This window comes from Cibotium barometz, chromosome 33 (genome assembly GCF_041138505.1).
Source record: "Cibotium barometz isolate CiBa-2024 chromosome 33, ASM4113850v1, whole genome shotgun sequence".
In the NCBI taxonomy this organism is placed as follows: domain Eukaryota; kingdom Viridiplantae; phylum Streptophyta; class Polypodiopsida; order Cyatheales; family Cibotiaceae; genus Cibotium; species Cibotium barometz.
Genome location: NC_141078.1, coordinates 9,785,918 through 9,809,562, shown reverse-complemented (window position 1 = coordinate 9,809,562; position 23,645 = coordinate 9,785,918). Strand labels below are relative to the sequence as shown.

Sequence of the window (23,645 nt, the reverse complement as noted above, 5' to 3'; positions counted from 1 at the left end):
TGTGATTGACCATCATAATGACTCTATCGCTAGCAAAGCATAGTGGTGTTCGGGCAGCAACAGTCCATTTATGCCCCAAGATCAAATCTACTTCCAACACATACTCAACCACCAAAAACTTGCAAGTGAGGGGGTTAGTTTCAATATACATTGTATGTTCAAAGTACCCCAAAAATGGCATGTTCAAGTCTTGTGTAAAGGTTATCCTTTCAGGATGTTCCATGAGTGTTGGTTGACCTAGCAAATCCCATAGCTCGAGATCGTGTTCTCATGTTGGATAAAGCTGTGCTTGAGCTGTGGTGATTTTATTTGAAATTTCTAATCCAATGAAAATCTTAGGGATCTTTTCAGTAAGATATGTTGTTAGAAGTTTCGACTCTTGCAAGGTTTCTTCCTCCCGTAATAGCAATTGTACATTGCTTGCAGGAGTGTTCAAGGTGGCTGTTTGCATGGATTCATCTAGTTAATACAATGATTCACTTATCCAAGGTCCACCAAGGAAGACATCATACTCAAGAGAATCTAGGGTAACATGGAGTGTAAATTCCATATCACCATCATCAATTGTTTGAGTAGTGTTTCTAAAGTAACTTGGCACTTTAATGTTTTGTCCATTGGCTACTCTTACAATACTATTGCTTGCAGGGATGAGTTTAGGTTGTCCTAATGACACCCAAGTGTCTATTGTCACGATGTTATGTCTAGCTTGAGGGCTAACCAATGCCCGTTTGTGCTTAACATCACTGCTTGTAGGGAAATCCAACCATACCATGATAGAATATTCCAAAGGAACCATGGATGTTTTGATTATTGTTTCAGCTTTAGATCCTATTTTTGTTTTATATTCCCATTCACTTTCATTCTCTGTTTGGGTCTTAGCTTTTTTAAGAGTACCCAATGCGTACACTGGCACCACACTTGGCCCTCTGACAATTCTTAATGAGGGTTGTTTGGAAACTTGCGAATCCTCACAGTCCTATTTTATGGAGTTTGTTATGTCCTTATATAACTCAGGATGAGCCATTAAAGGTGCAAGTGTTGATGTGATGCTGGCTTTATCATGAGAGAAGAGCATTCCTCTGAATGAGGTTTTGAGAGACTATTTTAATCTTGTAAAGGAATTATCGAATTCCTCACGTGCTTTCTCAAGCCTATAGTTCGTAGTCTGTTTCAACTGACTCTTCTGTAGAGAGTATGTCTTCCTCTCTTGAAAGAGAAAGCGGTACTCCTCTAGGCTTTGTATCTTGGTTGCTGTTTTAGGTTTGGCATTATGAGGTTCAATCATAACCGGTGACCCTATTGTAAGACATTCAACCAAGCTAAGCATGCTCTCCTAAGCTTGTGTTTTGCATTCCGCATATGTCATGTGATCATTATTATCTATTTGGGGTGGTTAGGTGGATTCTAATTTCTTGATTGGTCTCTGTGGTGCACTGAGCGAAGAGTAAGAACTTGTTTTATGCTCACTTAGTGATGTACTTGAACTTGTTTCATTCTCTGACTTTCTTTGGTTTATCAGTTTTTCGTTATGTTTACGCATGTGACGAGATCGAATTTTCTTTTGGGTTTTTGTATTCTGTGTCGCACATATGGGTGTTGTGGTTTGTGTTGTGGCTTTTGAGATGCCATGCTTCTGCATCTTGTATAACTATTGGCTCTTTTGTGTTTATGTCCCCTTTTGGGTCTTTGTCCTCTGCAGGATCCTTTTCCCTATCTTTTAACTCGATTGGTTTTTATAGTTTTTTCTCCATTGTTTTTCTTGGGTTTAGAAGGTTTTGTTTCTCCTTTGGGTTTTGTTTTAAAGCATGTTCTTCTACCCATGTTGAGGTGTTGTCTTTTACATTTCTTTTGACGATTTCTCGTGCCTTATCTTATAAGCGTGTAAGCACATTCAAGGGTACCATGGCCAGTTCCGTTTTGTACACTTAAGATGTTAAGAGTTGTATTTTGTGAGACAAGTTGCATTGAAGCAACTCGTCTTGGGCAATCTTGGAACATGTAATCAATGCCACATCGTTCACACATTGGTTCGCAAGGTGTCAATGACTATGGGCATGAAAGTATTCCAAATTGTGCAGTCTAACTTGTGAGGTCCACGATAATAGAAACACTGAAGTGTCCAATTAATTTCTTCCTGAGTAGTTTCTACCCTTTGGATTATTTCTGTTTGGTGCACGGGAGGTTTTGAGTCCATTGTGAATGAAGCGGGACACTTTTTAGTATCATGGTCAAAGGTTTTATAATATATGCAGTATAGAAGAACAAGTGCCTTGTATGCACAATGAGGATTGGGATGGTCGTAGTGATTGCACTCAACACAAGGCATCTCACTCCTCACTTTTAGAGGCATTAAGGATGTCTAGTTTTGAAAGTTTTCATCCTCTCTTAGAGGTGTTTGCTGTAATGTTTTAAGCAAGGCTGCATAAAATTCGGGGAATGTTAATTCGTAGATCGATCTTTCTTTTGCCATTGCTTCACTTGGTTTAGATGAGGAACTCCTCGTATCATGATCATCTTCTAGCATGTTGTCATTTAAAAGTATTTCTTCTTTACAACATTGATCAAATGTTTCCGGATTAGAAACAATGATCATCAAGTTGTGTAAGCTGTTATTCTTCAAGCCCATCATGAAACATCTCATCAATTAAACATCGTTTAATTTTTCCTATGACTCACAACGTGAGTCCAAGAGTTTTATCCGAAGGATAAAATCTCTAATGGATTCATTTGGTTGACGCTCAATCGAATAGAGTTCTATTGTTGCACTCCACCGATCACCTTGTCTCGAAAAGCCATGTATAAAGGCTGATTTCAAGGTTTTGAAGTTAGTCTTGATCACTAGCATCAATGAGATGAACCATCGACTAGCTTTTCCCTCTAAGCAACGCATGTACCTTAGTGGGGCAGTTGGGATTTCCAAAGGCTTCACATTTCTGTTCAAACATTTGAATGACTTGAATAGGGTCTGTTGTCTTGTCATATTTGCCCATAATTTTAGAAATTTGTACGGCCATATTTTTGTATAAATCATTGAGGCCGTATGCGAGTGCTCTTGTTGGAAGAGACTCAGTGAGTCCTTGGGACATTCCCCTTCCTAGACTAGTCAGTATGTCCAAGGTGTGGGAATCTAAGAAAGGGTTGGTACTTATAGGATTTACATGAATGTTAGGCAAGGGACCAAAGCCCGATGGTATCAAAGTGCTAGGGGGTGTAAAACCCGATGACACGCTTGTTATAGGCATGGCTAATGGCATGGGGAGGTGAATTGGCAGCATAGATCTCAATGGCTCGAAGATGATAGCCGTTGGGTTTAGTCCTTGTGTGATCCTTGGCACTCCCTCTATCGTGGCCATGTCGGAGTGCCTAAATGCTCCTTAATGAGCAATCACAGTTTGTTTGTTTGTTTGTTTGTTTTTTATTTTTTGCTTTCTATACTTTTCCATAACCCGTTATTACAGCCTCCAGAGGCTTGTCGTACTCTTCATTGGATCAAACGGGTTTCTGTTTGCCCTAATTAGCTTAGGCGCTATACGCACGTGAACGACCTGAGAGATATTTTTTCGAAAAAAGCATATACTAGGAACTTCCCAGATGGAAGAGGAGGTCCTAAAACCTATTTTCCATCACTGTCTCAAGACGAAAAATTTTCTTGATAATAGGAATTTTGAAAAACTGAGTTGTAGTATTTTTGGAGTACTACAACATTATTTTCCTGAGTCGTCCGTGATTTTGTCATCTAGACTCTCAAAAAGTAGCCCGAATATTTTCGTGTTGTTTTTAATGATTTTTTGTGATTTTGGACTGTTTTTTTGCCTCAATTTCTGGGTCAAATTTTGAGGCTGCTAGTCGGAGGCCAAAATGGTCGATTTTGACTTCGAGCAATCGGGTCCAAAGTCGAAGAGCTCGATGTCAGCTTTTCGATGAGCCCTAGAGCACCTTCATTGGATATATGGTTTAGTAGATACGGGCCTCCAAACAGGAGTGTTTTTCGGCCTGCACTTTCACGGCTTGCATTCACGGCTGGAGCTTTTCATGGCCTGCACTTTCACGGCCGGAATTTCTTTCATGGTCGGAATTTTTGTTCATAGACGAATGTTTTCCGTCGCCTGCACTCACTGACGAAAATTTTTTCATTCACGACCGGATTTTCGTTTCACAAACGGACTTTTTTCCGTTCACGGTCAGATTTCCACTTCACGGACGATCTTTTTTCCGTCACAGTCGGATTTTCGTTTCAAGGAGGACGGACTTTTTTCCGTTCACAGGGCTGGATTTCCGTTTCACGAACGGACTTTTTTCTGTTGACGGATAGACTTTTTTCCGTTCACAATCGGATTTTCGTTTCACGGACGGACTATTTTCCATCTCACGGGGCGGCCTAAATTTTTTTTATTTTTATTTTTGAAGTCTAGCGAAAAATACAAATTTTCCTTTTTGAGGGTAGGGGAGAATATTTTTTTGAATTTAAAATGAAAGGAATATGGGCATTTTTCCAAAAAGGTAACTGGGAATCAAAAAAGTAAGCCTTTTAATGACACCCCTTATACCCTTCATAAATGACCCCCAAAATGGACAAATTGACAACTCATGAGCATCTACTCATTGAATGCCCTTTAGACTTAAAATGAATTATGTAAAAAAGGATTAAAGATTAATCTTTTCCTCTTTTATACTAATCAAGGACTCTAATTAACCATTAATCTCTAATTAATTCACACAATTGAGCACATCATTGGATAGAGCAAGGAAAAACTAATCTTTGTGCATCAACAATTGTGTAAATTAATCTAAATTAGAAAATTAATTAGACTCTTAATTATAGTCTCCTCTTTAAGGCAAAATTAAGTAAAGAGAGTCAAATTTCTCCAATTGATAAAAAAATTGATGTGATTAGGTGTTTTGATGCATCTAGATCTCAAAACACTCAAAAACCTCAATTTTGACTACTCATATGATCAATTTAGACGCCAATTAACACATTTTCTAAATTTTTAGCCTCTTGAACGAGATTGATCACCCTCAATGACAAAAACCAATCCATTAAGAGAAATTAATCAAATTCAAAGGCTTTTTGATGGTTTTAAGAAATTTTTGAAAGATTAAGCTACTCCTATTGCTTGCTAACACTCTAATCCAAATAATTTTAACAAAAAACACACAATTAAACTAGAATTAATGATCTTAAATCTATGTTTAAACTAAAGAGAGCTAACATTCACTAAGAAATGCATTCTCTTGCATTGTTTGATGCAATGGATGCAAACTAAGCCTAATACAAACTATGTGCAAGCCCTAAGAACATGAAAAACCACAAAAACAACAATAAAAATAATATATTAATCTAAAAATTAAGCAAAAGGAATTCTTTTCAAAAATAAAAAAGAGAGCTATTCTACACCGAATCTCACACAAATCACCATAAAATCCACATCTTTTTCATGGAAAACCACACCGGCGCCTTCAGGGGCGTGCGAGGCAAAATTGAAATAAGATAGGTGCACAACAATTGGAATCAGCATCAGAATACCATTGCTTGAAGAACAGGCCCAAAAATCTCTGGATTCATCACAACGCGAGTTGAACCTTACGTAATATTAAACACTATCTTTCTCGCGTTGTCATGAATCGTGTAAGTTACAAAGTGTAAGTTACAAAAAAGGGGTTAGAGAAGGTGAGCTTTATCACATACCTCAAAACACACCGCAAGATTTTGTCGTTCATCTCCTTGTGAGGATCATCTCCTTGTGAGGATCATCTCCTTGTGAGGATCATTCAAAATCTGGACTTCTTCGTCCAGCATGGGGAATAAGCATTCTACACCTCAAACTTGTATTCCCAAATTGAATCGTGGTCCGAGGACGGCGAGAGATCCCATGTTCATCTGCCGAAGCGCACGAATGGTCTCTTGCCTAGAGGCCAGAGCTTGAAGATCAAGACCCCTTCCATCTTCTTTCAAAAATGCCGCCCAAAGATCTCATCAAAGCTCGATGTGTGCTAAATCAATGTTTCATTGAATGTGCAACAGATTCAAAGGTGGAGGCGGAGAGACACTCATTGAAATGGAAGGGGAAATGAGAAACAGGCAAGCTATTTCGGCTCAGAAATGGAAAGAAAGGGTGGAAAAGAGATAAACCCAAAGAGCTTCCTGCCCAAAAGAACTAGGATTCCCTCCATTGGAATAAATTATTACACCATGTCAGCCTTTAGAATAAACTAATACACCACACATGTCAGGCATTTGAATAAAAAATTGGGCCTTTCAGAGGGATCCAAGGCTCCACAAGCAAATATTATATTCAAAAGTATTCGCCTTTTGCTTACACGTCCCCATCACATGGGCTCTCTTACACGGCCCCTTTTTGAGTCCATATTTTTCCTAATGTTTCCAATGGCCGAGCTCGTAACCCTTGAGGTCTCCAAGCTCTACAACTCCTTGAGAAGCAAGTCCACCGCGCCTCCCGCGAGCGTCGTCACACCACCGCGTTGCACTATGGGTCCTCATCCCTCCCCTCATCTCACTTCACTCCACTCACATACACACACTATCATGCATTAGGGAGAGAAATTAGTAAGAGGATTAGTAAGAGAAAGACTCCATTGCACAATGGGAGAGTGTTATATTATGAGAGAAATTCACTTATATACATGGCCATAAGTATTCACACTCACTTAAACTGTGGCCGACCGAGCACTTTAGGCTCATAAGAGGCCTAATGCTATTACAATGATTACTCTCATAATATATCCATGAAGTACATCACTTAGGACTTCATCCTAACTTACTACCACATGCTCTTGAAGCGAGAATCACCTTAAATACTCCGTCACACCATTACGGGCGCTCGTCCAAGTTGTAGCTTTGAACACTATTGCTTCATATCATGAATGTATAACCCTTTGGTGTATCTATCGTGACTCTTTGATGTAAGATAATGGCGGTAGCTCTTGTTAATCCTAGAATTGGATTAACAACATTTCTAATGAGTTACACAATAAGAGGATCCAAAGGCTGAAAAATGTGTGTTCATTGGTTACTCCCTTGAGTAAAAGAGGGGTACATATGTTATAAACTTGTCACACACATGAGATGAGGGTGAGCAAAGATTTTATCTTTGATGAGATGAGCAGTGTTGGTATGCTATTATGAAAGAATCGATTGGAATTGAGGCACAGGAGCAGGTGGTTACGCAAATTACAGGCTAGCAATCACAATCATTTAGTAGATCGAGAGAGTCCTCTAGCAGTATGTCTGTTTTGATAGACCATGGAGTGGAAAGGTGCATTAAAAAATTGGTCGCATAGTTCAGGAAAAGTGCATCACATAAAGGTAAAGAGAAGGTTGATGAGTCTCTTGGTATGCCTAACACTTCACCAAGGGAAGATAGTGGGTAGTTTAATCTACATGACGATCACCACCCAAGCTAGACATGACGATCACCACACCCAGGAGGCTAGACATGACGATCACCACACCCAGGAGGCTAGACATGAACTACACAATTAGGTTCAAGATCCATTGATGTAGGTTTCTTGAAAGCCTCATCATTTGGATAGTGTGAAGTGCACACTATGCTACATGGGGTCCATAGTGGATTATGGCCTCTTCTATAAGGCCATAATCCATAGTGGATTATGACGTCTTCTATGAGGCTAGTATTATAGTTGTAGGTTTTTGGTTACACTACTGTAGATTGGGATGGTAGCATCTTGGACAAAAGATCTACTAGCATGATTATATTCTCCTTTGAGAGTGGTGTTGTTACATGAAGCAACAACAGTTACCTTATTGAGTACAGAGATAGAGTATAGGGGTACTACAATGGCAACATGTGAGGTATGTTGGAGATTTGTGGTGGCATGTTGATATGCACATTTTTATCTATTACAACAACCTTAGTAGCATACAGTTGGTCAAGAACCTAGTGTTTCATACATGGACCAAACACATAGAGTTTCATTATCACTTCATCAGCGAGAAGGTCTTGGCAGGGAAATTTGTTAGAGATTGCAGATTGAAAATCTACTCTTCGAGATCTTTCCAATGATATATAGCATGATGGGCAATTTTGCATATTCAAGAAGTTCCCAAATTGGTGATGATGTGGTATGTAGATTGAGAATCTACTCTTCGAGATCTTTTCAATGATATATAGCATGATGGACAATTTTGTATATTCAAGAAGTTCCCAAATTGGTGATGAGGTTGAGAATCTACTCTTCAAGATCTTTCCAGTGATATATAGCATGATAGACAATTTTGCATATTCAAGACAAATTTTGGTTTGATTTGCAAAAATTTAACCAATCAGAGTCCATTTTTTAAGAAAAAGCTGACATAGCAATTCTTAGAGGGTTTCTTTTGAGTCCAAATTTTACCTAATGTACGAGAGATATGGATAACTTGTCTTGGTGGATAATAGCTTCCACACATGCCACTGGTATGGTAGGTGAGATTATGGTTAATATGTCGCAAGTGGATGACAGGCTGTGTGACAACCACTTTGGATTATTAGAGTTATGGCATAGTTATAGTGTCAGCTCATATAGTCGGGTTCATACTATAGACCGACCATTGTATATTGTTGTAGGAGAGTACTTGCCCTTTATGTATATATACTCATATCTTTCAGTTATATGGTTGTAGAGGAGAAGAAGATGGAAAAAGATTCAACCATCCATCTCTCTCTCTTGTGTCTTATACTCTCTTGTGTGAGTGGTTGCTTCAAGGAACTCAAGCTGTCTCTCTCCCTTGCATTCTCTTTATGATATCAGAGCTCTGGTTTGTGTGAGGGCTAAGGAGGAAAGAAAGAGCAAGCAAGGAAGCAGTACATGGGTAAGAGCATCATCATCTCTTCCCCTTCTTGGTTTAGATATAACACCCTCTTGATAGCTCCGAGAGACACATCTCCAATTGAGGTGTTGTCTTCATGGGCTTGGAGGTGCTTGTGTGGTATGCAATACTTTATACTACAATTTAGTGGCCAGAATTGCATCTCAGGTGCCTTTCGGTCTCCTTTTTGTACACTGAAGGTATTTTTAACAGTTTCGAGAAGTTTGGATATAGAACTAACTCTATTCAAAATCTGGTTATTGCATTGTAGCAATGCATTTTGGGAGTGCAGACAATGTTTGCACATGTATTGTTGATATTGGGTGTATGTACATGTACTCTCGTCAGATATAGTGACATACGAGTTGTGCTGAAGTATTGCTCTATAGTAATCACACAAAAGATACTGTTGTGTTATCAGTTGCATACAAAAATTCTATATTTGTAGGTTTCTGATTATTGTAGGAAAAAATGTTTGAGGGACTCATCAAATTGTCATTGAGAAGCTAGAAAAGAAAAACTTCCATGCCTAGAAGTTCAAAATGACTAATTTCCTTGGGTAAAGGATTTTGGGACCATGTCGAAGGAGACAATGAGGAGCCTTTAGAGTTGTTTGAAGAGAATACCACTCTAGTAGATATAAAGGCATTCAAGGATTGGAATTAGGGTGCAACAAAAGTCATGTATTGGCTTTCGATCAGTGTCACACTCACAATGATAAGACACATACAGGATGCCAACACTCCAGCACAGTTGCATGGCAGAACTTGGTGCAGATGTTCTAAACTAATCAAAAGGCAAAGAAACTACAACTAAAGAGAATACCACTCCAGTAGATATAAAGGCATTCAAGGATTGGAATTAGGGTGAAACGAAAGTCATGTGTTGGCTTTCGATCAGTGTCACACTCACAATGATAAGACACATACAGGATGCCAACACTCCAACACAGTTGCATGGCAAAACTTGGTGCAGATGTTCCAAACTACTCAAAAGGCAAAGAAACTACAACTAAAACAAGAGCTGCATACAGTGGAAAAGAAAATCATGTCTATCCAATGAGTATGCTTTAAAGATCAAGGTCATTGTTGAATCCCTTGGGTATATCAATGTATCGGTGAAAGATGATGATTTTGTGAGTGTATGTTTAAATGGGTTTGACAAAGAGTACAAGCCATTCAAGAGCTCCATTGCAGTTAGAGAGAATATTCCCAACTTGGTGTCTATACTGATCATAGAAGAAAAGTCTCTAGGTGAGGACTCTTCTTCACAAAGCAAGAACACATCATAATAGGCCTTCTACTCTAATTCAAGTAGAGGCAAAGGTAGACTTTGTAACAAGGCCAAGGTGGTGGCCAACAAGGAAACCAAAATTATGGATAACAACAGTCCAATGACTCGAAGCAGCAATCATACACAGGTGGAAGAGACTAGTCTAGAGACAAGGGGAGCCAAAGAGGCCGAGGTGGTTGGTAAAGAAATTAGAGTGCTATTATTGTGGCAAACCAGAGCACATGGCAAAGGACTGCTATAAAAGGAAGAATGAAATTAAAAGTGAAAAGTTGCAGCAAGGCAACTATGCATCATCTACTAGTAAACAGGGTGGTGTGACAAGTGAGCAGTTGTTTGTGATGCAACACATGCTTAGTTCCACAATAGGAGATGTGTCAGGATCTCAAGATATATAGTATGTGGATTCTGGCACCTCTATCACCATGACCAGTCATGGTGAGTGGTTTAGAGACATGCTGAAAATGAAAAAACCAAATTATGTAGAAACAAGTGATGATACTACGCATCCCATTGTACATGTTGATAAAGTTTCATTGTCTATACAGGATGGCAAAATGAAGTACTTGGCAGATATACTTCATGTTCCAAATATTACAAAGAACTTGGTTTCCAGTGTTGCTTGGTTGCAAAGGGTAATAGAAATGGCAAGATGTTTACTTTGGATATGACCATGCATGAGGTAAAGGCAGCCATATTTGCGCATGGAACATGTGTCATTGCAGATATTGACATATGGTACAAGCACATTGGTCATGTGAATATACAATGTCTCAAGTCTATGCAAGATCAAAATATTATTGTAAGTTTTCCGAAGTTTAAGGTTGATGGTATGCATAAAGTGTGTGAAGCATGCCAACTTGGTAAGAAGGCCAAACATGCTTTCCCACATGAAAAGCATGTCAATGCAAGGCCATTAGATGTTATACATTCAGATGTATGGGGACCGACCAAGACTGCAACAATTGGAGGTTGCAGGTATTATGTTACATTCATTGATGACCACATTAGGAAAGTGTGGGTTTACTTCATGAAGGAGAAAAGTCAGGTGTTTGCTCACTTTTAGAGATTTAAAGCCTTGTTCGAGAAGGAAAAAGGCATGCAGATAAAATGCCTGAGATCAGATGGTGGAGGTGAATACTTCTCCAATGAGTTCAATGATTTTCTGAGAAACCAAGAAATCAAGAGACATTTTACATGCAAGTACACCCCGCAAAAACAAAATGGTGTTGCAAAAAGAAAAAATAGACACATTGCAAAAGTGACACGTACCCTGGCTAAAAAGAATATGGCACATTTTTTTCGGCAGAAGCAGTAACAACTATTGTGTACATTATGAATAGGATACCCACCGCAGTTGTTCATGGTATGACACCTGAACAGAAGTTTAAAGGCATAAGACTGGATATGTCTCACTTGAAAGTGTTTGGGTGTATTGCATATGTGCATGTTCCTGAGATGAAGTAAGAACAAAGTTGAATATAAATGCAGAGAAATGCATCTTTATTGGTTATGCTATGGAGCAGAAAGGTTATAGATGTTATAACCCTACCACTCGTGAGATGCGAATAAGCAGAGATGTTATCTTTGATGAGATGAGTAGCTGGTATGCACAAGCAGTGAAGGCAACAGAAGATGCAGATGTAAGAAGTGCTACTGTTGCACCACATGTATATTTTGAGGAGGCAGTGATCCAGGTGTACGTAGGTCTACGAGGGTTAGGTACCCTGTTGGACAGGTTGAGATATGATCAATACAGCCCATCATTATGCTTACATGGTTAAAGAAATACAAGATTTGGAGCCCACTTGTTTTAAGCAGACACTTGGAAATAAGAAATGGAAAGATGCCATAAATGAGATGGCAACAATGGATGCAAATGCAACATGGGAGTTAGTGCCTTTACCTCCTAAGGAAAAGAAGGTAATTGGATGTAAGTGGATGTGTAAAGTCAAACATAACACTGATGGTTCAGTGAGTAGGTATAAGACAAGATTTGCCAAGGACTATGCGCAGACTTATGGCATTGACTATGAGAAGACATTCAGCCCGGTTGCAAGAATGGCAATTATGAGAGCTGTCATTGCTATAGCTACAGAGTAGCAAAGGGTTGGTCTTTACATCAGATGGATGTAAAGAATGCCTTCTTGCGTGGCGATGATAAGAAGAAGTATACATGATACAGCCACCACCACGTTTAGTCATCTATGTGGATGACTTAATTATCACTAGTGATAGTGATGCTGACATACATGTTGTCAGGAGGCTTTTGAAGCAAAATTTTGAGATGAAGGATTTGGATGAGCTTCGGTATTTCTTGGGCATAGAGGTGGTGAGATCATCTCATGGCATTTTGTTATTGCAAAGGCAGTATGGCTTGGACATGTTTTCCAAGTATGGTTTTACAGGCTGTAAGCCTATTTCAGTGCCATTGGAGCAGAAAAACACGAAGCTTTCCGCAGATACAGTGAGCTTTTGGTGGACCTCACTACGTGTAGATGCATAGTGGGTAGCTTGATCTACATGACCATTATTAGGCCAAACTTGAGCTATGTTGTTGGACCTCACTACGTGCAGATGCATAGTGGGTAGCTTGATCTACATTACCATTATTAGGCCAGACTTGAGCTATGTTGTTGGACTTATGAGGCAGTTCATGTAAACCCCTAGGAAGCCACACTTGGATGCAGCTAGACGGATTCTCAAGCACATTAAGTCCATAGTTGATAATGTAGTTTTCTATGAGGCTGGTATAGAGATACATCTACATGGGTATAGAGATGCTGATTGGGCTAGTAGTGTTGCAGACAAGAGATCTACCAGTGGTTTGTTCTCATTTGGGAGTGTTGTTGTGAGTTGGAGCACGGTAAGAAGCAACCAACAGTTGCCTTGTAAGTACAGAGGCAGAGTATAGGGGTGCTACTATAGCAACTTGTGAGGTAGCTTGGTTTCAGAAGCTACATGGTGATATGGGTGAGCTCGTGGATAGGACCATTGTCATTTATCGTGACAACATGAGTAGCATACAACTGGCGAGTAACCCAATATACCATGCTAGAACGAAGCCCATTGAGGTACATTATCGCTTTGAGAGAGGGAGAAGGTTCTAGCAAGTGATCTAGATCTGGTTTATGTCAGCACAAAGGATCAAGTGGCTGACATCTTCACGAAGGCATTGGGCACAGAGAAGCTCCACAAGTTTAGGAGCTTACTTGGAATGCAGTGTGTGGAGTTGAGCTCGAGGGAGAGTGTTGAGATATCAAGCTCAACTAGTGCTACGTGATGGACATTGATGACCCGTCTGGGTGATAGCCTCCGCACTTATGCCACTGGCATGGTAGGTGAGATTATGGTTGATATATTGCTACTGGATATAGCAAGATCTGTGAGCCACTTTGGATTATTAGAGTTATCGCATAGTTATAGCACCGACTCATATAGTCCGGTTCACACTAAAGACCGACCATTATATGTTGTAGGATAGTCTTTCCCTTTATGTATGTACTCTTATCTTTTAGTTATATGGTTTTAGAGAAGAAAAGAAGATAAAAAAAATCCAACCATCCCTCTCTCGTGTCTTGTACTCTCTTATGTGAGTGGTTGCTTGCAAGGAACTCAAAACTCTCTCTCTCTCTCTCTCTCTCTCTCTTCCCTCCCCCCCGCCCACCCCCCACATTCTCTTTAGATCATGTCAGCCAAAAGTTTTTGCAATCACAAATTTATTTATTCGCATTGCTTTACGAAGTTTGTATCTAATTCACTTGAATGCGTTGAGATCCATTCATGACCAAGCAGTCCAGGGTTCAAAACCCCACAGTGCTGCCTTGACATCGCCTACTAAGGGTGAATAGAGAAAACACATATAAGCAGAACATGAGGATCTTGGGCCTAAGGTCATTCGGGGAAAAAAAAAAAGTAAAAACACACCACATGGGCACTTTCTTGCATAGAAATCCTTTGGTTTGGGAGTGGAGCGGGAGTGGGGAAGAGAGAGAGAGAGAGAGAGAGAGAGAGAGAGATAAACGCCTCCAAAAGATCCGAAGGACATATGAGACCACGAATAGTACAATTACACCATGGGTATATAGTGCCATTGAAAAGAACATGAACAGAGGACATGGCTATGGTGAGGGCATGTCGTGTCACCACTCTCATGGATTTGTCTGTAGCAGTGGTGATGAGAGATCCTCCCTACTCTGTGTCGAGAAGAGGGATCTCCATTGTGTGTGTGTGTTTTTTTTTTTTTTTTTGGGGGGGGGGGGGGGGGGGGGGGGGGAGAAATGCTGGAAAAAAATCGCTTAGTGCCATTGAAAAGAACATGAACAGAGGATATGGCTATGGTGAGGGCATGTCGTGTCACCCGTGGAGCACTCTCATGGATTTGTCTGTAGCAGTGGGATGAGAGATCCTCCCTACTCCCATGGATTTGTCTGTAGCAGTGGGATGAGAGATCTTCCCTACTCTGTGTCGAAGAGGGATCTCCATTGTGTGTGTGTTTTTTTGGGGGGGAGGGGGAATGCTGGAAAAAAATCGCTTTAGTGTATTTTGCACTGATTAAAATTCAAAAAAACCAATTGAATTTATTCGTCTTTACAAAAACCAATAAAATTTATAAGTTTTCAATTATAAAAACGGGTTAATAATGAGATTTTGAATAGGGGACACTGGTGGTACTCCAACTAGTCTTTTTTCTCACTGGTGGGAAAAAAGTTTTTCTCTAGCGCCAGGGGGGAGAGCAAATCCTGTTGTTTTATATCTTTCAATTAACTTTAAGCCAAAAAAGTAGTTATAGAAGCTATCCTTGTTAATTGGGTTGAGAGAGAGAGAGAGAGAGAGAGAGGGAGAAGAAGAAGCTCTTTTAACGTCGTAGGAACAATCCCAAGAGACCAAATACGGCTGAGAGACAGAGGGAGGGGTTTAAAAAACCTCGTGGTAAGAGGGAGAGGTGAGGTGGGTTAAATAATGGTTTGGTAGAGAGAGGGGGGGGGGTTGTAAATATCACATTTCCATTCACATTAGTTGATACAACATAATATAGCAACTCTTTGGCTTTTCAAAGTAGGAAAAAAGCCCAAATATATGTACTAATCATCCTCTTTCCTTAACCAAGGGAAATAAATAAAAAAAACATGTAGCTTAACAAGGAACAGCCCTCTACAATAAAGAACAGCATTTCCACTGACCGTGCTGATTCATTACCTTACTCAGATGGTTTAGTGCATTTCCACTGTGCACACCCCAGCTGCATTAGGGTCTTCATTCAGCAGCTTCCTCTTCTCTCTTCTTAGCTGAGGTAGAAGTACCAAGCAGAGAGCTTACAGCACCACTCACTTTTCCAACAATCCCAGGTTTCTCTTCACCATCTGCATGTGGTGTAATAACCCCTGTATTAGCATCATCATTAGTACTAACCACCGTATTATAGGCTTTATCAGCTGCCACCATAGGAACTGCTGCAGCAGGAGGGGGTGTAGTGGTTGGGGTTGAAGGGCTAGACTTTGAGCTCCCAAATGGCCTTAGTAAAGTATCCTTTACAGTCAAAGCACCTGTGCTCATCTTCTCAGTGATTAGCTGAGATAACGCCCTGTCTTCTTCCCCGGGATGGAATCGTGACGTCGTATTGACAGGCTCATTCTGATCATCACTATAAGCACCTTCATTAACACCAAGGTTACTGCCAGTTGATGCAGGTAATGCTCTGTCAGAAGAGCTGGCACGTGTATAACCCAGTTTTGATGCCACTGCATCTTTGGCCCCCACTGCACTCTCTTGTATTTTCTGCATATAAGATTTCTGTTCTGTACTAGTGCCCTGATTTAGATCAACATCATTAACATCCCTGGTTGGTGAGCTGTTACCATAACCTAACTTTGATGCCACTGCATCTTTCGCCCCGTATGCAGTCTCTTGCATTTTCTCGAGATAAGATTTCTGATTGTCATCTGTTGCAAGGGTTAGATGATGCTCACCATAGCCAAGCTTGCTTGCGACCGCACCCGTTGCACCAGCGGCACTATCCTGCAGCCTCTGCAAGACAGATTTGGAAGACTGATCACGTACATTCTCTTGATTACTAGCTTTATCAGTCTCCATAGGCATGGCTTCACCTTGTGCTGTCCCATCACTTGTTGGGATCTTAGCATCATAGCCAAGCTTTGAAGCAACAGTATCTTTAAGGCTTACAACAGTACCAGCAGCTCTGCCAGCGACCGTTGGCTTGCTTTCACAAGCCTTCAACTGCTCATCTCCTGCTGCTGAAGATTGTTCAGACCCTTCATTCATTGATTTAGAGGAGCCAAATATTCTCTCCTTAGCTTTCTCTAGCATGCTCTTCTTGCCCCCACTCATGTCTCTGTTCTCACATTCACCTGAGACAGATTTTACACCCATAGCACCACCACCTGCTGCTGCTGCACCAGTGACAGCAGTGTCTTTGGTGGCAGCCATCCCTTCAGAGGCGCTCTCTTTCAATGACTTCTGCTGGGCCTGCTCAGTTTCAGAAACATTTTCTGATGGAGTCGGTGTGTACCAAGCTGCAGCATTGTCTGTAGTTTTTGGAATATAATCAGTTTCATCAGATGATGGCTTATCATAATCCATTGCCATAGCACCCTGTACAAATAAGAGGATATAAATGTTAATTAAGGGTTAATAATGGACTTATCATAATCCATTGCTGTAGCATGCTGTAATATTTGACATTTCAAGCTCTAAACTATGTTGAAGAAAATTAAATCCTTGCATTAAATTATAATCTAATCTAAACAGTCCACTGACCACCATTTCCTCATAACCAGATGATCCTGGTGTGACAAGTAAGTCCTTGCCCTCTGCTTTTTTACTCTCTTCCACCGGGATAGCTTGAGATTCGATGGGTTTAATGTAGGGGCTCTGACCAAAACCATGAACTGCAAGATAAGGTGTCACTCCTGCAGAGATTTGTCCTGCCCTCCCCAAAACCAACCACCACAATAAATTAATAAAGAAGAAGACCCATACAGAGCTGCTAGAATTTATGCTTTTTTGAAAAATTCTTGAATTGCACATTAATGCAATTCGATGCATGGCCATGCAATGCCACCAAAACATGGCCATACAATTAATTGCATTCAACTTGATGTGCATAGTGAAATATACTGATAGCAGATCAACTATGTACCTGGGGCTGATGGAACTTCTTCCTGTAGCTTATTATCAGTTTGCCTCCCCAAATTCATTGGTCCAAAGCGTTCATGTACACCCGCCAGCGTCGAACCGACATTTGGGTCTGCAATTGCCTCAAGTGTTTCACCCTTCAGACCACGGCTGGCAACAATTCCCTCTGTCCATCAAATCAGATTCCAGAAAAACGTTGTCAAATACTAATCATATGGAAAGGTTTTATCACCAGATTAACCCAAAACCAAGATTAAAGATCATACCTTCATTTCCTCCTCCAACTTGATTTCCCAGCTGTTAATAAGATGAAAAAAGCTCTCTTAATCAAAATTTTCAATCAGCAAGAGAAAGGACATGCGCATGCTTGCATAGAAGCATGCAAGCATTCACATACTTGCATCTGCAAATACACACACGACACACAGACATATGCATGCATGCATGTGTAACTTACATGTAAATATGCATACATACAAGTATATGTAAGTATGCATGCATATTCACATAAGGTCCGCCATGTGTGACGTGAATATGCATGCATGTAGATGTGCGTGGATTATGTACAACATGTGAAGATAATGCAAGTGAGTGTACATATATGCATGTACACATTAATAAAATAAATATATATACAATTATGTAAAAGTTAAAATGTGGTAGATTGAATTCTAGTGAGACCTGTTGGTTATGATCACGTTCGCCCTCATCTTCACTGCTGGAGACCTCGCTGCTGGACTCATCGCCAGTTCCTGCAGAGCCAGGGGATTTGGGCTTCTTGATCTTGGTCTTGAGCTTCTTGGCCTTGTCCTTCACCCTCCCGAGCACAGACTTCTTCTTATGGGCATGATCATCCACATCTGTCATCTGCTCTTGACCTGCTGCTGCCATCCCATGCCCTTGCTGCTCACTTGGAGCAGTAGCTTCTGCCATTTAGAAACCCATGCAGCAAAATAAGCATTACTAATTAAGGCACCAGTATTGATTAAATCAGTATTATAATATAACCAGATGCAAAGAGAAGCCATTTTACCAGCGTAAGGAGAGAGCTGTTGTGCCTGGCGCATGGTGTGCTTTAAGTACAAATTAGGCTCAAGCTGTGCGATGATATTAAGAGGGGACTTAAGTACAGATTGAAAGGAAGATTAGCAGTAGAGGTAAAGAAACGGGGATTAACAATAACACTTGGGGGGCGCTGTGTAGGACTAGTGTCACTAATTACGTTTAACAACGAGCTAAAACTTTCTGAATACTCCGCTGAGGAATGCTAAGCTAATATACAAGCAGGAGAGGGCGGCCAGGTGGCACCGGCCAGCGGATTGCAGGACACGTGGAGCTCGGTGACACTGACACATTGGGGCTTTTTTTGGGCCTGTTTTCAGCGCTTTTTACTCTTATCTATACAGCACGTTATTATGCCACGTGGACATATTTTTTGTCAATGACACCCTTCATTTTCAAGTTTCAACCACTTTCATGCATCCAAGTCGTCTATCTTTGTATCTTTTGTCTAAAATGTTGTTGCCAACTTGCCTCCCCTCCTTTATATATATATATGTTCTTAGAAAAAAGAAACAATTTTCCCAACAAGTCAAAATAAGGAGCCTTGGCCGGTTTACCTTTCAAAAACTCACCCATCAATTGCTATCAAAACTCAAAATTCTCTTCTTTTTTTGGAAAAAAAATTGTGCTAGGTTGATGCGAGGATTTCTCTCGGGGCCCCGCTTGCCCTTTTACAAACACCACACACAACACGCACCCACAGGCAACATTACAAGATAGTATTATTCGGGGTAGCCCCAACAAGGTTTGAACCCATAACCTCGGGCATATCAACCAAACACCTTAACGACTGAGCTATTGCTCGATGATAAAAACCCAACAGGGTTTGAACCCATAACCTCGGGCATATCAACCAAACACCTTAATGACTGAGCTATTGCTTAATGATAAAAACCCAAGATTTTCAAAATCACAACAATTTATTTCTAAACATGCCAAAATTTCCAATTGGTTTTTAAATCTTGGTTATAAACATACACTAAAGGATATTTTTTTCCAACACTGCCTCACACAAAAAAATAAAATTAAAACAAAAACACACACATACACGCACAAAAAGGTTGTTTAGAGAAGCAAATTTCCCATCCACTTTTGTGGGCTTTATTTGTTTGCAAATAGCTCACTGTTTGTTCAAATGAAATTCTAGCTATAGATGTGAAGAGCTTAAGTTTTGTGTGTGTGTGTGTATGTGTGTACACATATGTACATGAGTGCACATGCGAGCACACATTTATGTATTAGATATGTATATATTTATGTTTATACACACATATTGTAAGATCCTCTTACTCATGTATTACTTTTGACAATGTGAAAATGAGCAAGATGATGTGTTTACTTTGAACAATGTGTTAAAGCCTTATAAATAATTGCACTAATTTAAAAAATCATTTTTGAATAGAATCATCAAGGTTTATATGCATACAAAATTAAAAATAGGCCCTGGGTGCAAATGTACACATGCCTACACTTAATAAGGTAAAATTAGAGGTATGAAAAAATTAACTAAAAAGATAATAAAAATTAATTAATATCAAATTAAAAATCTTGGGCATAAATTTCTCAAGTTCCCAAATAAATTAAATAAGCCTTATGTATGTGTATACATAAAAATTACTTTATTTAGAGTAATGGTTAAATCCCTAAGGTTCAAAAACCATAGTTAATAAAAACAATGGGTTTTTGTTAGCAAGTGGTATTCGAATTACCCATCCTTTTTAATTTGTGGTGTATAGTTGATGGCTCATAAAAAAATAGGAGTCATGCACTCTATTTTAGTTCAAAAAAGATAAAGTACATGCATAAGAATTAAAAGTGAACTTTAGCCCCAAAAATCTACAATTTGCACGAAATTCAAACAAGTCAGCCACCCATACAGACCACCACACATAAGACTCTTATGAATGGACTCTTATCACACAGAGCCTATTCCAACCATGTGCGAGACACATGCAAAAGACTCTTATGCATACACTCCATGCATAAGACTACATCACCAACAATGTACACCATATCCTTGACAGAGACCTTAGGGTCCTTTTGGATGGAGTACTTCTTTATCCTTGGGTGGGCTCTTATTACCTCCATAATGGAGAATAGTAGTCCCTCTCTTGATAGAATCATGCACAAACAAGCCTAGATAGCACCTTTAATGGTTGACTCTCATACCTCAAAATTCACGCTTCCGATCTGAAACACTTGCTTGATAGGGATAGGAAGCTTTGGTGTTCTGAGTGGATCACATTTCAATACATATCTACTCAAGCATGATTTGAAAGTAGATCGACACCCCTCCATATCTACATGAAAAAAGACACGTCCAACTATCTCTAAACACGAAAGTAAGATCCTCATGTAATTATAAACACTTGAGATGAAACCAAAGGAAAATTTCTCATTTGTAGGTTCATGAAACTAGGAGAAACCATATGCATTTTGTAGTCGCTTTGGATATTCCTTAGCTTGATAAAGCAACCTTTGTATCCTAGCTCTCTAGCCAAATGAATAGCTTTCATACTATTCATCCTACCTATGGGTGGAGCATCCCTTAGAAGTCTTATTTGCAAAGTAATAAGTCAAGGAAACTGATTGCCACCACTGTGACTTGGCCCAGAGAATGCACCCTTTGATTATCTCTTATCACCTATAGCTCTCTCCCTTAGTTAGATTATAAGAGAAAGATTTCCTCTCCTATATTCCTTTCCTACCCATTGAAGATTTTTATCATTCCATTCATCAACAACTTTTTGGATGATGTTAAAATCGTCATGGCCCTCAATCACAAGCAATTGTCCATATCAGCTAGTCTCCATCACGCTACACATATCATTAGCTTCATCGAGATGTAGCAAGTAAGGCAACAACTCCCCTAGGAGAACGTTATCTTCCTTGTCTTGTACATTAAATGTAAGAGGAAATATGCAATTTGATGGAGGACTGATGCAAGCCTTGTATGGAGAGTCATCAATAAGTATTGTCCTTCTAACGTCACATCTAAACACGTTTGAGATTTTTGCCAAGGGTTTGAACATTGCTTCAACAGCAACCTTGTCAGGGCAAATTATCATGCTCTTGCTACAAGTGTAGCATCCCTGCTAACTCCATATCATAAAGAAAGGAAGCTTACCATCTCAAGGACCGAATGATCCACTGTTGTGTTAACCAAATACCTACATTAAACCTTTCTAGGCAAGATCCTTAGAAAATCAATACCACCAGGGCGAATAACCATAAACTTGTTGTAGCCACACATCACAGTGGGGTGTATATGTGACTTGAAGAAGCAACAACTCAATAGAAAGCTATTTTCCAATATCACATTCATCCTTAGCTTATCCAAAGGTGTTGGATTTGGATGCAGATATGGATTGGCTTCAAAGTTTCTAGCTCTTGACTCCTTCAAAATTCCTTGTGCTATGTTTACAAAAGTAGCAAACACGATTACTTCTTGTTGTTGCCATACCCTTATGTGCATCCTGTAAAATTTTTGGTGCTATGTTTTCTTCTAACTTTTTAGGGATAATGAGGTTTCTTGTAGTTGTCCCCGTTTTTGGTGCTATGTTTTCTTCTATGCCTATTGTTGTCTCCATATCCTTCCATGTATCATTGATTTCTATGAAGTGGAATGTTAAAAACACTTTGTCAAATGCACTTTCTTGAAATAAACCCCAATACGTTACTCTTAGAGTACCTATTTTAACTACTTTATGTGTCATTCTCCACTACCCTCATGGGGTTATGAAGAATGAAAAATGATTCAATTTTCTCCAAGGAGACTACAGAGTGAGAGTGGCAGTAATGTCACTCTCCCCCAATGGTCTTAAGATCTAGAGCCATTATCTAGGATCATTAGTATTTCAAAAGAGCCATCCTTGGGGTTATTAGAATCACACAAGAGCCATCCACCCCTAGGGTTGCCATACCCCAAGGCAGAGAATGGCATTAGTGCCATTCTCCAACATGAGGTTATGGAGAATGGCCCTAGTTCCATTCCCCTGTAGTGCCATTCTCTAACCCCATTGGGGAGAATGGCAATAGTGCCACTAGTTACATTCTCCATAAGCCCATGGGGGGAATGGTATTCTCCCCATCCTCCATAACCACATTGAGAGAATGATACTAGTGCATTCTCTCTTATGTGGGAATGGCTCTTGTGCAATTAAATATCTAAATTTACATATCAAAAGTTCAACTCTAAGCCTACAATACAATGGATGCATGATTCTTGAGAGACCACCATGCATATCTTAAGTTTGTACGAAGAATGGCCCTAGTGACATTCCCCCGTAGTGCCAGCGAGAGGGTGTATGACATGTACAAATTGCTATATGTAACCACAAGCATCAACATATCTAAAGTTTGTATGAAGGGCGAGAGGGTGTATGACATGTATAATATGTACAAATTGCTTTAAAGAACCACAAGAATCAACATACTTCATTAGAGACATTGAAAGAGAACTTGCATATAATGGATGCATCATTCTTGAGAGACCACTATACATACCTAAAGTTTGTAAACCTATCTACATTACAGTGATAATTTAATCCATGTGGTATGCTTTGTCCTGCTTTATACCCATGGCCCATTCTGACATGTCATTAATGACCTTGTCCTACTTAGACTTAAGCAGAACAATCATACCACACTCAAGCTCATCCTAGATCAATCTTACACTTTCTTCATCCAACCCCAAAAGACACCTTAAATATGTTATGGTTGGTTGGACACCCTCCAAGTTTCCCTTCTTTTACTGCTTACAACCTTATCCACCTTGTGTATATATCATCCTCAAAAGTGACCATGTGGGTGTCCTTGGTGGTAAAGTTGGCACCCATAGAGACAATTGCAATCTATATAAAATTTTAGAAAAAAACCAAAAGCATACGCTAATTATGTACATGGGAAAGGCGCGTAGAAAAGCATAATATAATTAGAAGTACTAAAGTGCTAAAATTAAGACATAGTCTAATCAAGATATTGTAGAGGTACATGCAAAAGCATAGTGTGATTCCATTATCCCTAGACTATGGAGAATGGCACTATTTCCATTCTCCCTAGGCTATAGAGAATGGTACTAGTGCCATTCTCCCCCATGTGGTTATGGAGAATGTCACTATTGCCATTTTTCCCCATGGAGACTTAGAGTGAGAATGACACTCTCCCCCAAGGGCTACCCTCATGGAGTTATGTTGAATGGCACTAGTGCCATTCTTTGGAAAGTATAGAGTAAGAATGGAACTAGTGCCATTCTCCCCCAAGGGGTTATAGTAGGGAATGACACATGCCATTCTCCATTACCCCTTGT

General features: G+C 39.8%; 1 protein-coding gene across 1 annotated transcript; it reads right to left on the bottom strand.

The window, feature by feature from the left end:
• Positions 1-15,107: 15,107 nt before the first annotated feature.
• On the bottom strand, positions 15,108-18,528 carry LOC147619274 (uncharacterized). Its single transcript, XM_086772933.1, has 6 exons — positions 18,309-18,528; positions 17,957-18,201; positions 17,542-17,572; positions 17,280-17,441; positions 16,898-17,064; positions 15,108-16,732 (listed from the first exon to the last, which is right to left on the bottom strand). Exons 1-6 carry the CDS (start codon positions 18,340-18,342, stop codon positions 15,377-15,379), a joined length of 1,995 nt encoding a protein of 664 aa, XP_086629059.1. The 5' UTR covers positions 18,343-18,528; the 3' UTR covers positions 15,108-15,376.
• Between the last annotated feature and the right edge of the window lie 5,117 nt (positions 18,529-23,645).